This window comes from Microcaecilia unicolor, chromosome 3, assembly GCF_901765095.1.
Source record: "Microcaecilia unicolor chromosome 3, aMicUni1.1, whole genome shotgun sequence".
Taxonomy (NCBI): domain Eukaryota; kingdom Metazoa; phylum Chordata; class Amphibia; order Gymnophiona; family Siphonopidae; genus Microcaecilia; species Microcaecilia unicolor.
The window spans coordinates 49,957,667-49,971,980 of NC_044033.1; the positions used below are offsets into that span (position 1 = coordinate 49,957,667).

General features: G+C 41.9%; 1 protein-coding gene across 3 annotated transcripts in view; it reads right to left on the reverse strand.

The window, feature by feature from the left end:
• Positions 1–14,314, reverse strand: part of MAP4K3 (mitogen-activated protein kinase kinase kinase kinase 3) — a 363,843-nt gene that overhangs the window by 245,885 nt on the left and 103,644 nt on the right. For all 3 annotated transcript variants that reach the window (XM_030195906.1, XM_030195907.1, XM_030195905.1), the window contains exon 6: positions 1,462–1,509. In XM_030195906.1, the coding sequence (XP_030051766.1) occupies positions 1,462–1,509 (48 nt within the window). The remainder of the gene's footprint in view (positions 1–1,461; positions 1,510–14,314) is intronic.

Here is a 14,314-nt window from a genome sequence, read left to right on the forward strand (position 1 = left end):
GGCCTCCTCAACCTTCGCTTTTTGACTATTAGCTGTGGAATGAGGCACATTAATGACTTGGTTAGGAACACTGCGTATTTCACCTGAACAGCCTTGGAATCAGAGATTGTGGGTCCTATTCACCTTGGCTACTATCTACATACCCTATCGTCTGCAGTAATACTGGTGCCCCAACTTTATGTACACTACCAGCCTTTGTGTGTCGTTTGGTGTTGGTTCTGCCACTTTCATGGTGTTGAGCCCACCATGACTCCCTTGTTGCTACTTCACCACAATCCAGATTTCCCATCAGACACCGACTCTAAACTATTTGCCATCTGGGAATCAAAGGGCATTCATCTTTTGCATCATGTGTTACTGGAGGAAGATTCGCTCAAGTTCTTTGATTCCCTGAGAACTGAATTTCACCTGCCCTTAACGATGTATTGTCATACCTGCAGCTTCAGGACTATCATGCCACAATGGATCACACACACTTTACAGCTGAAATACATGAGACATTGAACATGGCACTAACCCCGGAATCTCAATGAAAGGTACCTTTAACTTTCCATCACTGTCACCTCAAGGATGAGGCACTATCCCTGTTCACCCAGAACACACTTGGACGGCTGAATTGAGTGTGAAGACTGTCTACTCTCTATCTACATTCGGTACCTGATAGAGCCTATACCACATTGGGAGTTACAATACAAAATTAACCTGCGACTTTACTATTCTCCTCATCGGGCTTTCGTCATGAAGATCTGCTCCTCTTCTGCTTATCGAAAGTGCTGGATGTCAACTGGATGCAACCTTGGATCATGTGCTTTGATCATGTCCTCAGACTCACACTCTTTGGTGACAAATTCTAACTTTTGTTTCCAGAACCTGGTGTTTGTTTATACCAGCTCACCCTAGTCTTATATTGGGAGTGGCTCCATCAGTGGCTCTTCGCCGATGGGGCATGGTCAGATTTCTCAGCTGGGATACATTGGATGGAGCTGAAGGTGCTCTCAGCAGCATGGCTTTGGAGGAGAGTCTATTCAGCTATGGCAGGCAGCCATGATTCATGCACCATATACAGTCTTTAGACTCTCTGGCGGGGGACGCTGGTTACAGGCCACCTGGGAGCCTTTTCTGGACTACACTAACTCCTACTGCTTGGAGTACGATCTTGAAGTTTTAAATTTGGACCTCTCATTACATGACACGGCTGTTAAGTGGCTCTTTGTACCAGCATGCTCTGTGTTCTTATTTCTCTAATCCTGTTTCTATTCTGGATTGTTATTGTTAGTCATCTGGTATTCTGGTTGTGCACTTAATAAAAAAAGATTTAACTATAAAATGAAGAGCCAGTGTAGAATGTTTCATGGGCATATGCATATTCGTATTTATATAGATTCTATATATGTTCAGATGAAATTCAATAAGCAGATTTTTAAAATGTTGTAAAAAAAAAAAAAAAAAAAAACACCTTACCTTTATGTCTCTGTGCATTTTTCCCTTATTGTGAAGATAGTATAATCCCTAGGATAAAACAAAAATAGCAAATAATAAGTAATAATTATAATTACTAAATACGACAAGTTTAAGAGCCCCATGGTAAATATTTTTCCTAGACAGAAAAAATAATTCATACATGAGGCGACTCTTCGAAATTTAAAAACACAATTATGCATCACTTAATGGAGGAGCTTTAGTTTGGTTTTTTTTAACTAACCTGCAATATTCTGAACTACTGTTTATAATTCAACTCAATATAATATTCCTAAATACTATTACAGTTTTTCTCATGTTATATATTTTACAAGATAAATTACATAAACCTATTGCATACACTATCTAATAATTTAGGAGGCTACTGCAAACCCTACAGGTGCTCTCGTTGCCAAAGACTGAGAGATTTACACCTGTACATATATTGTGCATAATTCTGGGCAGTACAATGCACACACTTTTGAATAAACAAAAATATGCGTGTTGCTCCAATATCTAACCCTTCTTCACCCCAAGAAGCACATCCTCAAGTCAGTGAGTAAAGTACCTGTGTTGTTGAACATGGATACTTTTACCAATGGACAAGTTGGGAAGTCTGCATTATTGCTCTCAAAGCAATAAAAAGTTATCTATCCATCTCTGCTGTCATTTTCATTGTGAAGCTAATGCATAAGACACAAGCATTTACAATTTTTTTGTTCTATTGTAGGTTATTTGCATCAAATTGAATAAAACTGGTAAACCCATGATGCTCTGCACTCTCCACATGCTGAGCTATGCCGCTGGAATTTGGAGTTCATCCTTGACAGCTGTGAAGTTAAAAACACAATGAATTGCTTCACAGGTTTTTCAGGGGTCCAGAAGGCTTAATGCTAGACCTCTAAAGACTGTCCTGAGTATTCTGGATAGGCACATCCTCCAGATGCAGCCAAGTTGGGGGTCGGGGTTAGGGTAGCAACCTGAATCTCTTGGCTTTTAGAATCCTGTATTAGAATTACAAAAGGTAAAAAAAAAAAAAAAAAAAAAAAGAAGAGAAATCAAAACGATAAAGGGGATCGAACTCCTCTCATATCAGGAAAAGCTAAAGAGGTTAGGGCTCTTCAGCTTTGGAAAAGAGATGGATGCGGGGAGATATGATTGAGGTCTACAAAATCCCAAATGGTGTAGAACGAGTAGAAGTGAATGATTTTTTACTCATTCCAAAAGTACAAAGGCTTGGTGACACTCAAGGAAGTTACATGGAAATACTTGTAAAACAAATATTTTTTCACTCAATGAATAATTACGTTCTGGAAGTCTTTGCCAGAGGATGTAGTAACAGTGGTTAGCGTATCTGGGTTTAAAAAAGGTTTGGACAAGTTCCTGGAGGAAAAGTCCATAGTCTGCTATTGAGACAGGCATGGGGAAGCTACTGCTTGCCCTGGGATTTGGTAGCATGGGATGTTGCCACTATTTGGATTTCTGCCAGGTACTTGTGACCTGGCTTGGTCACTGCTGGAAACAGGATACTGGGCTAGATGGACCACTGGTCTGACCCAGTATGGCTATTCTTTTGTCCTTATGTTAAGACAACTGGTGCTAATGTTCTGTGCTTTTTGATCAACACTTTGCATAATCTTTTCTTGGCCTCACACTTAAAGGCTTAGGGACCAATACTTGAACAAGCCAAGAAAGCAACATTGCTCTCACCTCCGAGACCTAACCTTTACTTTGCTGATAAAGTGGCTACACCCTACTGTATTTCCATGCCTCCATGTCAATCAATATCTCACTGACTTTTCTACTATATACTGAGATCGAAACAATTGTTGGGGTTAGACCAGAAAATGCACACTCATCTCATAGGAAGATAGGCCACTTAAAACCAATCAAACATGGTTTTGTCAGGTTTTATTACAAACAACATTAATCCAGTTCAATTTAATTCTATTAATGTTAGATCAGTGGGCAATAAGTTATAACTGCTGAATGATATAATAGTCTCCCATGATTTGGGTATCCTATTTCTGGCTGAAACTTGGTTAACAGAAGCTGATAGTCCTCTCATTCCACATTTCTGTCCTCAAGGATACAAGATCTTAAATTCCCCTTGTTTGGGAAAACCAGGTTTCCGCATCAGGAGCAGCTCCTTTCTGTGGTGGCTCCTGCCTGGTCAGAGCTTTTCTTGATTTTTTCAGTGCCTTCAGCGGTTTTTCTACCCACTCCTGTTGCCTTTAAAAAAAAAAAAGTCCTTTATTGTTTAGTATTTTTGCCCACATTTAAGTTTCCTTTAATTTTCAATGCGGGCTGCTTTCAGGCCTGCACGGTCGGGCTTTTTACTTTTTGTGCCTCTTTCCCCTTTTTCAGGCACCATTGCATCTTTTGATTTGGATGGTGCAGTATTTCCTTCCATGTCCATGAAGACTCCCAGTGGCTTCAAGCATTGTACTCTGTGCAACCGGACCATCTTGGGGAAAGACACCTATTCTTGATGTCTTCAGTGCCTTGGGCCGGACCATAGCCCGGCCAACTGTGTCTCTAAATATGAGCATAGCCTGCAAGATCTTCCAAGTGTGGGGCACCCCCTCGGTAGATCATTTCACCACTCAGACCAAACAGAAGGTCCCTCAGTTCTGTTCCAGGCTTCAAGACCACAACAGACTAGCGTCAGATGCCTTCTTTCTTCATTGAGGGACAGGCCTGTATGCACATCCTCCGATACCTCTAGTGGGAAACACTCTGTTGAAACTCAAGCAAGACCGCAGAACCATGATTCTGATTGTGGCTTACTGGCTGCGACAGATATGGTTCCCTCTTTGTCCTCTGAAGAACCGTGGAGATTGGGGTGTTTCCCGACCCTCATCACACAGAACGAGGGGTCACTTCTACATTCCAACCTCCAGTCTCTGGCTCTCAAGGCCTGGATATTGACAGCCTAGAGTTCCGATTCCTTAATTCTTTCGGAGGGTGTCTCCCGAGTCTTGCTGGCTTCCAGGAAAGATTCCACTAACAGGTGTTATTCTTTTAAATGGAGGAGGTTTGCCATTAATGGCAAGGCCATAGATCCCCCTTTCTTGTCCTACACAGACCCTGCTCGAATACCTTCTACACTGGACTCAAGACCAACACCGTAAGGGTTCACATTAGTGCAATTAGTGCTTATCATCAGCGTGTAGTAGGTAAGTATCTCTGGACAGTCTCTAGTTGTTTGCTTCATGAGAGGTTTGATTTTGTCAAATCCCCCTGTCAAACCTCCACCACTGTCATGGGATCTCAATGTCGTTCTCACCCAGCCGATGAAAGCTCCTTTTGAGCCACTGAATTCCTGCCATCTGAAGTACTTGACCTGGAAAGTCATCTTCTTGGTGGCTGTTACTTCATCTCGTAGGGTCAGTGAGCTTCAGGCCTTAGCAGTGGATGCACCATATACTAAGTTTCATCACAACAGAGTAGTTCTCCACACACTCCCTAAGTTCCTGCTGAAGGTGGTGTCAGAGTTCCATCTGAACGAGTCAATTGTCTTGCCAACGTTCTTTCTCCGACCTCATGCCCACCCTGGCGAAAGCAGTTTGCACACCCTGGACTGCAAGAGAGCATTGGCCTTCTACATGGAGCGGACGAAGCTCTTCAGACAGTCCACCCAGCTTTTTGTTTCTTTTAATCCCAACAGGATGGGGGGGTCGCTATAGGGAAATGCACCATATCCAACTGGCTGGCAGATTGCATTTCCTTCACTTATGCCCGGGCTGGGCTGACTTTGGAGGGTCATGTCACACCTCATAATGTTAGAGCCATGGATACGTCGGTAGCCCACTTGAAGTCGGCCTCCACTGAAGAGATTTGCAAGGCTGCGACATGATCTTCAGTCGACACATTCACATCCCACTACTGCCTTGAGCAGGATACCCGACGCGACAGTCAGTTTGGACAGTCAGTGTTGCAGAATCTGTTTGGGGTCTAGAATCCAACTCCACCATCCTAGGCCCATTTTATTCTGTTCTAGGCTGCACTCTCATCTAGTTTGTACAGTTTTCAGGTTAATCTGTTTTAAGTCCTCGTCATTGCGAGGCCCAACTGACCAATGTTTATTGTTTTGGGTGAGCCTGGATGCTAGGGATTCCCCACTTGTCAGAATAAGCTTGTCCTCGGAGAAAGTGAAGATACTTACCTGTAGCAGATGCTCTCCAAGGGCAGCAGGCTTCTTATCCTCACAATCCTGGCCACCTCCCCTTAGAGTTGTCTATTTCTATATTTTAATTTAGCTTTTTAGCTCTTGTATTAAACTGAAGTGGTGCATTCATGCGACGGGCAGGAAAACACTGGCGCATGCAAACTGGAGCGCGGTTCTTGCTCCTACAAGCTCTTTTTCAATGGCAATATTGTCGGGCAATGCGGGGATGGTGTCTACCCACTTGTGAGAATAAGAAGCCTACTGTATTCGGAGAATACCTGCTACAGGTAAGTATCTTCACTTTATTGCAATTTGACATCTCTTCTGCCTTTGATGCAGTAGATCAGAATCTTTTACTAGAAAAGCTGAGCAATATTGGGATATCTTTAACTGGTTCTGTGATTTTTTTTAGTTAATACAAGTCCGTTAAAAAAAAAAAAAAGAGAAGTCACAATTTTGGGTGCCATCCTGTGGTGTGCACAGGGCACCCTATGCTTCTGGTTTGTCCCTAATCACAACCAGAGAGGAAGCAGCATGCCCTAAACAGAGAAATGAACAAACCATGAGACTAAAGAACTGAAGAACAGTGGTGTTCTGGATTAATTTGCTTAAAGGAAAGAAAATTATCAGGTAAGTCATTGATTCTCCTTCCTTAATATCTACATCAGATGAATCCAGAAACTTGTGGGATATAATAAAGCAGTCCTCGTGTAGGATGGGAATCCGAAACTCCCACAAAGAGCATCGAACAGCCAAAGAAGAGTCTGCTCGAGCCACAACATTCAGAAGATAATGCTTAGTATGAAGTGAGGACCACGTAGCTGCTTTACATATGCCTTTGAGGTAAGATAGCTTGTGATTCTACCCAAACAGTCGCTAGTGTCCTAGCAGAATGTGCTCAAAGAGAAGCCAGCAGCTGCTTGCCAGAAAGACGGTACACGAAGGCAACAGCCTCCTTAATTCAGCGAGAAATAGCCGTCTTAGTTGCTGCATAACATTGATTCAGGAACGAAAAAAGAACAAAAAGATGATTAGACTGCAGAATACACATTATGAGTCCATGAGGCATTCTTCCTTTTTCTTCACAGCACCATACTTGTGGAATTTCTTACATTGAGAGTTTATTGACTTTTCCTTCTTTTAACAGTTATATATGTCACATTGAGCCTGCAAAAGGTGGGAAAATGTGGGATACAAATGTAACAAATAAATAAATAAATAAATAAATTTAAAAGGACCTTAAAAACCTAATTCTTTGAGCAGGTTTTTCCTCCACACTGAGTGGGAGTTACCAGATCTGTGACTGAACTTCAGCAATTATTATTCGGTTTTGTTTGCTTTTATCTTTCGGTTCGTTTGTTCGTTTGTTTTTATCTTTTGGTATGAGTGTGATGTCTATGTTCTGTCCTATCGAAATGATGGCACTCTTTTCATATTTTTTAAAAACTGTATACCGCTCTCACCTTATTGGAAGGTCGATATATTAAGTTTTTAAGTAAATAACAGACAATTGGTAGCTTGCAAATACTGGAAAAGCACTCAACAAACATCAAGGCAATGGAGTAAGCAAAAATCCATCTTGCAATCCCATTCCCTAAAAGAGAGCAGAAAAAAAAGAGGCTGGCTAAGATGAAAAGCCAAAACAACCCTGAGAAGTCAAGAAGGAAAGGTGTGAATAGTTACTCACAAATCAAAGAAAGGCAGGACATAAGTGTCACCATACTGGGACAGAATGAAGGTCCATTAAGCCCAGCCTCCAATTTTCAACAGTGGCCAATCCAAGTTACAAGTACCTGGGAAGATCCCAAAACAGTACAATATAGTTTATGCTGCTTATCCTAGAAATAAGCAGTGGATATTCTCTAAAACCATCTCAATAATGGCTTATGGATTTTTCTTTTAGGAAGTTATCTAAACCTTTTTTAAACCCTTCTAACTGCTTTTTACCACATTCTTTGGCAACAAATTCGAGATTTTAATTACACATTGAGTGAAGAAATATTTTCTCCAATTTGTTTTAAATTTACTACTTCGCAGCTTCATTAAGTGTCCCCTAGTCCTAGTATTTTTACAAAGAGTAAACAAAAGATTTACGTCTACCCATTTCACTCCACATTATTTTCTAGACCTCTATCATATCTCCCCTCAGTCGTCTTTTCTTCAAGCTGAAGAGCCCTGGCCACTTTAACCTTTCCTCATAGGGAAGTAGTTCCATCCCCTTTATCATTTTCATCACCCTACTCTGTACCTTTTCTAATTCCACTATATCTTTTTTGAGATGCAGCAACCAGAATTGCACACAGTATTCAAGGTGTGGACGCACCATGGAGCGATACAGAGGCATTATGACATCCTCATTTTTGTTTTCCATTCCTTTCCTAATAATACCTAACATTCTATTTGCTTTCTTAGACACCACTGCCACACACTGAGCAAAGAGTTTCAATGTATCAGCAACGATGATACCTAGATCCCTTTCATGGTCGGTAACTCCTAATGTAGAACCTTGTATTACGTAGCTATAGTTTGGGTTCCTCTTTCCCACATGCATCACTTTGCTCTTGCTCATATTAAATGTCATCTGTCATTTGGATGCCCAGTCTCGTAAGGTCCTCTTGTAATTTTTCACAATCCTCTTGTGATTTAACAACTTTGAATAACTTTGTGTCATCAGCAAATTTAATTACTTCACTAGTTACTAGTTACTCCTGCGGAACCAAACAACCTATTCTCCATTGAGAATACTGACCATTTAACCCTATTCTCTGTTTACTATCTTTTAACAAGTTTTTAATCCACAATAGAACACTACCTCCTATCCCATGACTTTCCAGTTTCCTCTGTAGTATTTCATGAGGTACTTTGTCAAATGCCTTTTGAAAATCCAGATACACAATCAGGCTTATTTTCGAAAGAGGACGACACCCATCTTTCGACACAAATCAGAAAGAGACGTCCTTCTCACAGGGTCGCCCAAATCGGCATAATCTAAAGCCAATTTTGGGCGTCCCCAACTGCTTTCTGTCACGGGGATGACCAAAGCTCCCGGGGGCGTCGGAGGCGTAGCGAAGGAGGGACTTGGGCGTGCCTAACACATGGCCATCCTCAACCCATAATGGAAAAAAAGGGCGTCCCTGATGAGCACTTGGGCAACTTTACTTGGTCCATTTTTTCTTACGACCAAGCCTCAAAAAAGTGCCCGAACTGACCAGATGACCACCGGAGTGAATCAGGGATTACCTCCCCTTACTCCCCCAGTGGTCACCAACCATCTCCAACCCAAAAGATTAAAAAAAAAAAAAAAACATTTAAAATATTTTTTGCCAGCCTCAAATGTCATAGCCAGCTCCATGACAGCAGTATGCAGATCCCTGGAGCAGTTTTAGTGGGTGCAGTGCACTTCAGGTAGGCGGACCCAGGCCCATCCCCCCCTACCTGTTACACTTGTGGTGGTAAATGTGAGCCCTCCAAAACCCACCACAAACCCACTGTTCCCACATCTAGGTGCCCCCCTTCACCCATAAGGGCTATGGTAGTGGTGTATAGTTGTGGGTAGTGAGTTTTAGGGGTTTTGGGGGGGCTCAGCACACAAGGTAAGGGAGCTATGTACCTGGGAGCTTTTTCTGAAGTCCATTGCAGTGCCCCCTAGGGTGCCTGGTTGGTGTCCTGGCATATCAGGGGAACCAGTGCACTATGAATGCTGGCTCCTCCCACAACCAAAGGGCTTGCATTTGGTCGTTTCTGAGATGGGCGTCCTTAGTTTCCATTATCGCTGAAAATCAGAAACAACCAAGTCTAAGGACAACCATCTGTAGGGACGACCTAAATGTCAAGATTTGGGCGTCCCCGACCGTATTATCGAAACGAAAGATGGACGCCCATCTTGTTTTGATACGGGTTTACCCACCCCTTTGCTGGGACGTCCTACGAGGACATCCTCAGGAAAACTTGGGCGCCCCTTTCGATTATGCCCCTCCACATCAACCAGCTCACCTTTATCCACATGTTTGTTCACCCCTTTAAGGAAATGTAGTAGATTGGTGAGGCACGATTTCCCTTCACTAAGTCCATGTTAGCTTTGTCTCATTAATTCATGTTCTGTAATTTTGTTTTTTATACCATTTTGTCTCTACCATTTTGCCCAGCACCAACATCAGGCTCACCAGTCTATAATTTCCCAAATCACTTCTAGAACATTTTTTTAAAATCTGCATTACATTGACCACCCTCTAAACTTCTGGTACAATGCTTGATTTTAAAGATAAATTATGTATTACTAACAATAGTTCTGCGAGTTCATTTTTCAATTCTCTCAGTACTTTGGGATGAATTCCATCTGATCTGGTCCAGTCGATTTGCTACTCTTCAATTTCTCAAATTGTGCCATTACATCTTCCAGGTTTACAGAGATTTCATTCAGTTTCTTCATCAGCTTTGAATACCATTTCTAGCATCGGTATCTCTCCCAAATCTTTCTCAGTGAAGACCGAAGCAAAGAATTCATTTAATCTCTCCACTATGGCTTTGTCTTCCCTGAGTGCCCTTTTCACCAATCGGTCATCTAGTGGTTCAACTGATTCTTTAGCCTGCTTCTTGCTTCTAATATACCTAAAAAAGTTTTTACTTTGTGTTTTTGCCTCCAACGCAATCTTTTTTTCAAAGTCTCTCTTTGCCTTCTTTATTTCATTTATTATTTTATTTGTTGCATTTATATCCCACATTTTCCCACCTATTTGCAGGCTCAATGTGGCTTACATGGTACCGTAAGGCATTCGCCAATTCCGGTAGTAACAGTTACAATGTGATATTGTGGTCGAATAAGGTATATATGTTTCAGGTACAATGGGGATAGGGGAGAGGAAAGGTTATAAAGTGTCCATTTTGAACTTTGGTTTTGCTGTGTTGCAGGGTGTAGGTATTTATGTTGGGTCAATGAGGTATGCTTTTTTGAACAGGTTGGTTTTTATAATTTCCTGAAATTTAGGTGGTCGTAGGTTATTTTCACAGCTTTTGGCAATGTGTTCCATAGTTGTGTGCTTATATAGGAGAAGCTGGATGCATAGGTTGCTTTGTATTTGAGTCCTTTATAGTTTGGGTAGTGGAGGTTTAGGTTATGTTCGGGATGTTCTGGTTATGTTTCTGATTGGCAGGTCTATAAGGTCTGTCATGTATCCTGGGACTTGGCTGTAGACAATTTTGTGGACCAGGGTGCAGACTTTGAAGGCAATACGTTCTTCGATTGGAAGCCAGTGTAGTTTTTCTCGGAGGGGTTTGGCACTTTCGAATCGCGATTTTCCAAATATCAGCCTGGCTGCCGTATTTTGAGCGGTCTGGAGTTTCTTTCTGAGTTGTTCCTTACATCCCGCATAGATTCCGTTGCAGTAGTCTGCATGGTTTAGTACCATTGATTGAATTAGGTTGCGAAAATATATCCCTCGGGAAGAAAGATTTTAAGAGTTTAAGTTTCCACATTGAGTGGAACATCTTCTTTGTTGTGGAATTCCGGTCGAGTGTGACACCGAGTATCTTCAGGCTATCTGAGATAGGGAGGGAGTGTTCTGGGGTGTTTGGGAGGCGGGGCTAGTGGTTGGGAGGCGAGGATAGAGCTGGGCAGACTTATACGGTCTGTGCCAGAGCCAGTGGTTGGGAGGCGGTGCTGGTGGTTGGGAGGCGGGGATAGTGCTGGGCAGACTTATACGGTCTGTGCCCTGAAGAGCACAGGTACAAATCAAAGTAGGGTATACACAAAAAGTAGCACATGTGAGTTATCTTGTTGGGCAGACTGGATGGACCGTGCAGGTCTTTTTCTGCCGTCATCTACTATGTTACAGTTGTGGGTTTGTACGTATTGTGTTGAGATGAGAGGATAAGGCAGTGTGTTTTTTCAGTGTTCAGTTTCAGTTGGAAAGAATTTGCCCATGAATTCATGGTGTTCAAACAGAGATTGATTTCATTGGTGATTTCGGTTAAAACATGTCTAAAGGGAATGTATATTATGACATCGTCTGCATTGATGAACAGGTTGAGGTCTTGCTTTGATAGGGACTGGGCCAGTGGGATCATCATTATGTTGAAAAGTACTGGTGATAATGGTGATCCTTGAGGTACTCCACAGTCTGCTTTCCAAAGTGGGGATATGTTTAAGATTGATTTCACTTGGTATGTTCTGGTGGTTAGGAAACCCTTGATTCAGCTAAGTACATTTCCGCCAATGCCAAAATAGTCTAAGAGTCTTAGTAGTATATTGTGGTTAATCATGTCGAATGTGCGCGACATATCGAATTAGAGAAGTATACTTTTACCTGTGGCTATTTCCTGCTTGAATTTGGCCAGGAGAGTGACTAGCACAGTTTCGGTGCTATGGAGGGGGCGAAATCCTGATTGTGATTGATGTAGTATTGAGAACTTGTCCATATAGTCGATAATCTGTTTAGTCACCATGCTCTCCATCAGTTTGATTGCTAGTGGGATAGATGCAACTGGATGGTAGTTGGTAAGTTCAGTTGTTTTTTTCTTGGGGTCTTTTGGGATTGGGGTGAGTAGGATATTGCTGTAATCCTCAGGAAAGAGACCTTGTTGGAGCATGTTGTTTAGGTGTGATGTGAGGTCTAATAGGAAGCGATCAGGGGCGGATTTTAGCAGGTAGCTGGGGCAGGTATCCAGTTTGCAGTGGGTGTTGGAGAACCTTTTGATCGCCTGGGTGACTGTTTCAACATTGAGGAGCGTGAAGTTTGACCAAGTTCGGTCAACTGGGTATTCTCCAGGGTTTGGATCCAAACTGTGGATGAAGCTCTCAATGTCAGTATTGTTGTGGGGCAGCGTTTTGCGTAGATTTGTGATTTTTTTTTCCTTAAAGTATTTGGCGAGTTTGTCTGCTGATGGGATGTCTGTATTGGTTGTAGTGACCACTGAACTGTCTAGAAGTTTGCTCACGAGTTGGTATAGTTTCTTCATGTCTTTGTAGTCAGATCCTATATTAGTTTTATAGTATGTTCTCTTGGTTTGCCTTATTGCATATTTGTATTTTTTTTTTTATCTGTTTCCATGCATTGAGTGTGTGTTTGTCTTTTTTTTTTTCTATGCTTGTTCGAGTTTTCTGGATTGTTTTTTTTTTAGTTTTTTTAGTTCATCGTTAAACCATGGTATAGAGTTGTGCCTGTGTGAGGTTCTTGCTCGTAAGGGCACCATTTCGTCTAGTGTGTTTCTGCATCTTTTTTCCCATTCTGAGGTAGTATGTGGAGTCCGTTTGTGCTGTCCATTTGTTTTTTGTATATCTGTAGCCAGAATGTTTCCGGGTCTATTTGGCCTCTGGTGCTGTAGGTTGTGCGTTCTCGTTTGTGGCATGAGCCCTTTTTCCGCCATTTTAGTGAAAGGTTTAATTTGTAGTGATCGGTCCATGGTGTTTCTGTCCATTCAGTATCTGTTAGTATTAGGTTGTGGTCTGTTGGTAGTTTGTGTGAGATGAGGTCCAGTGTATGCCCTTTGACATGGGTTGCTGGCATTTGTGGCCATGAAAGGTCCCATGAATGGAGGAATTCCTTACATTCTCGTGTGTTGGAGGAGTTTGGGTCTTATAGGTGAAGGTTGATGTCTCCTAGTATTAGTTTGTTGGAGTTGTTCGCTCATGTGTTTGAGATGAAGTCAGTGAAGATAGTCTGAACTTCGTTCCAATTTCCTGGTGGTCTATAAAACAGGACTGAGTTCAGGTGATCAAGTAGGATTTTATTGTGGATTCTGATTGAGGCGATTTCAAGTTGGGGTGTTATGGACTCTGTAGTGGTTTCTATGGTAAACTGGGATCGGTAAATTAATGCTATGCCTCTGCCTCGCTTTTCCTTTCTGATCCAGTGAACCATTTTATAATCCGGGGGGGGGGGGGGGGGGGCAAAGATCTAAGATTATGGGGTCCTTGTGGTCATGGATCCAGGTTTCAGTGATGAAGAGTAGATCGATGTTTTCTGACATGATCCAGTCTGTTACTAATGTTGTTTTATTTACTATGGATCTGGCGTTGATGTAGCCCAATTGTATTTTTTGGTATGGGTCAGTTATGAATGGTGTTTGGATTTTTGTTAGTTGTCGTTTCTTTGTTATTTGTGGGATTGTTGTGGGGATTCTTTCCCTTCTGTTGAGGTTGTCCGCGTGTTTATGTTGTATCTTTGTTTTGATTATTATCAGTTTGGTGAGGCAAGATGTGTCTGGTCAGTCTTTGGTCTGGTCAAACTTAAAGATGGCGACTGAGCCAGTAGCACCCATGTAAGCTCCGGGCTTACATTTGACTTGTCATTCCCTATGCTGTTTCTTATTGTTTTCAGTCAGATCCTTCTTCCATTTTCTGAAGGATTTTCTTTTAGCTCCAATAGCGTCCTTCATCTCACTTTTGTCATTTGGCCTTCCTTCCTACTCCTTTTTTAATACATGAAATATAACTGGCCTGATGTAAATTTTTGACCCTCGTAGCTGCTCCTCCAGGTTTTTTTTTCACAGTTCTTCTCATTTTATCATAGTCTTCTTTTTTTAAAGTTAAATGCTAACATACTGGATTTCCTGTGTGCACTTACTCTACCAGCTGATTTCAAATCTGATCATATTCTGATCATTGTTATCAAGTGGCCCCAGCACCATTACCTCCTGCACCAGATCACACACTCCACTAAGGACAAGGTCTAGAATTCTTCCTCCTAT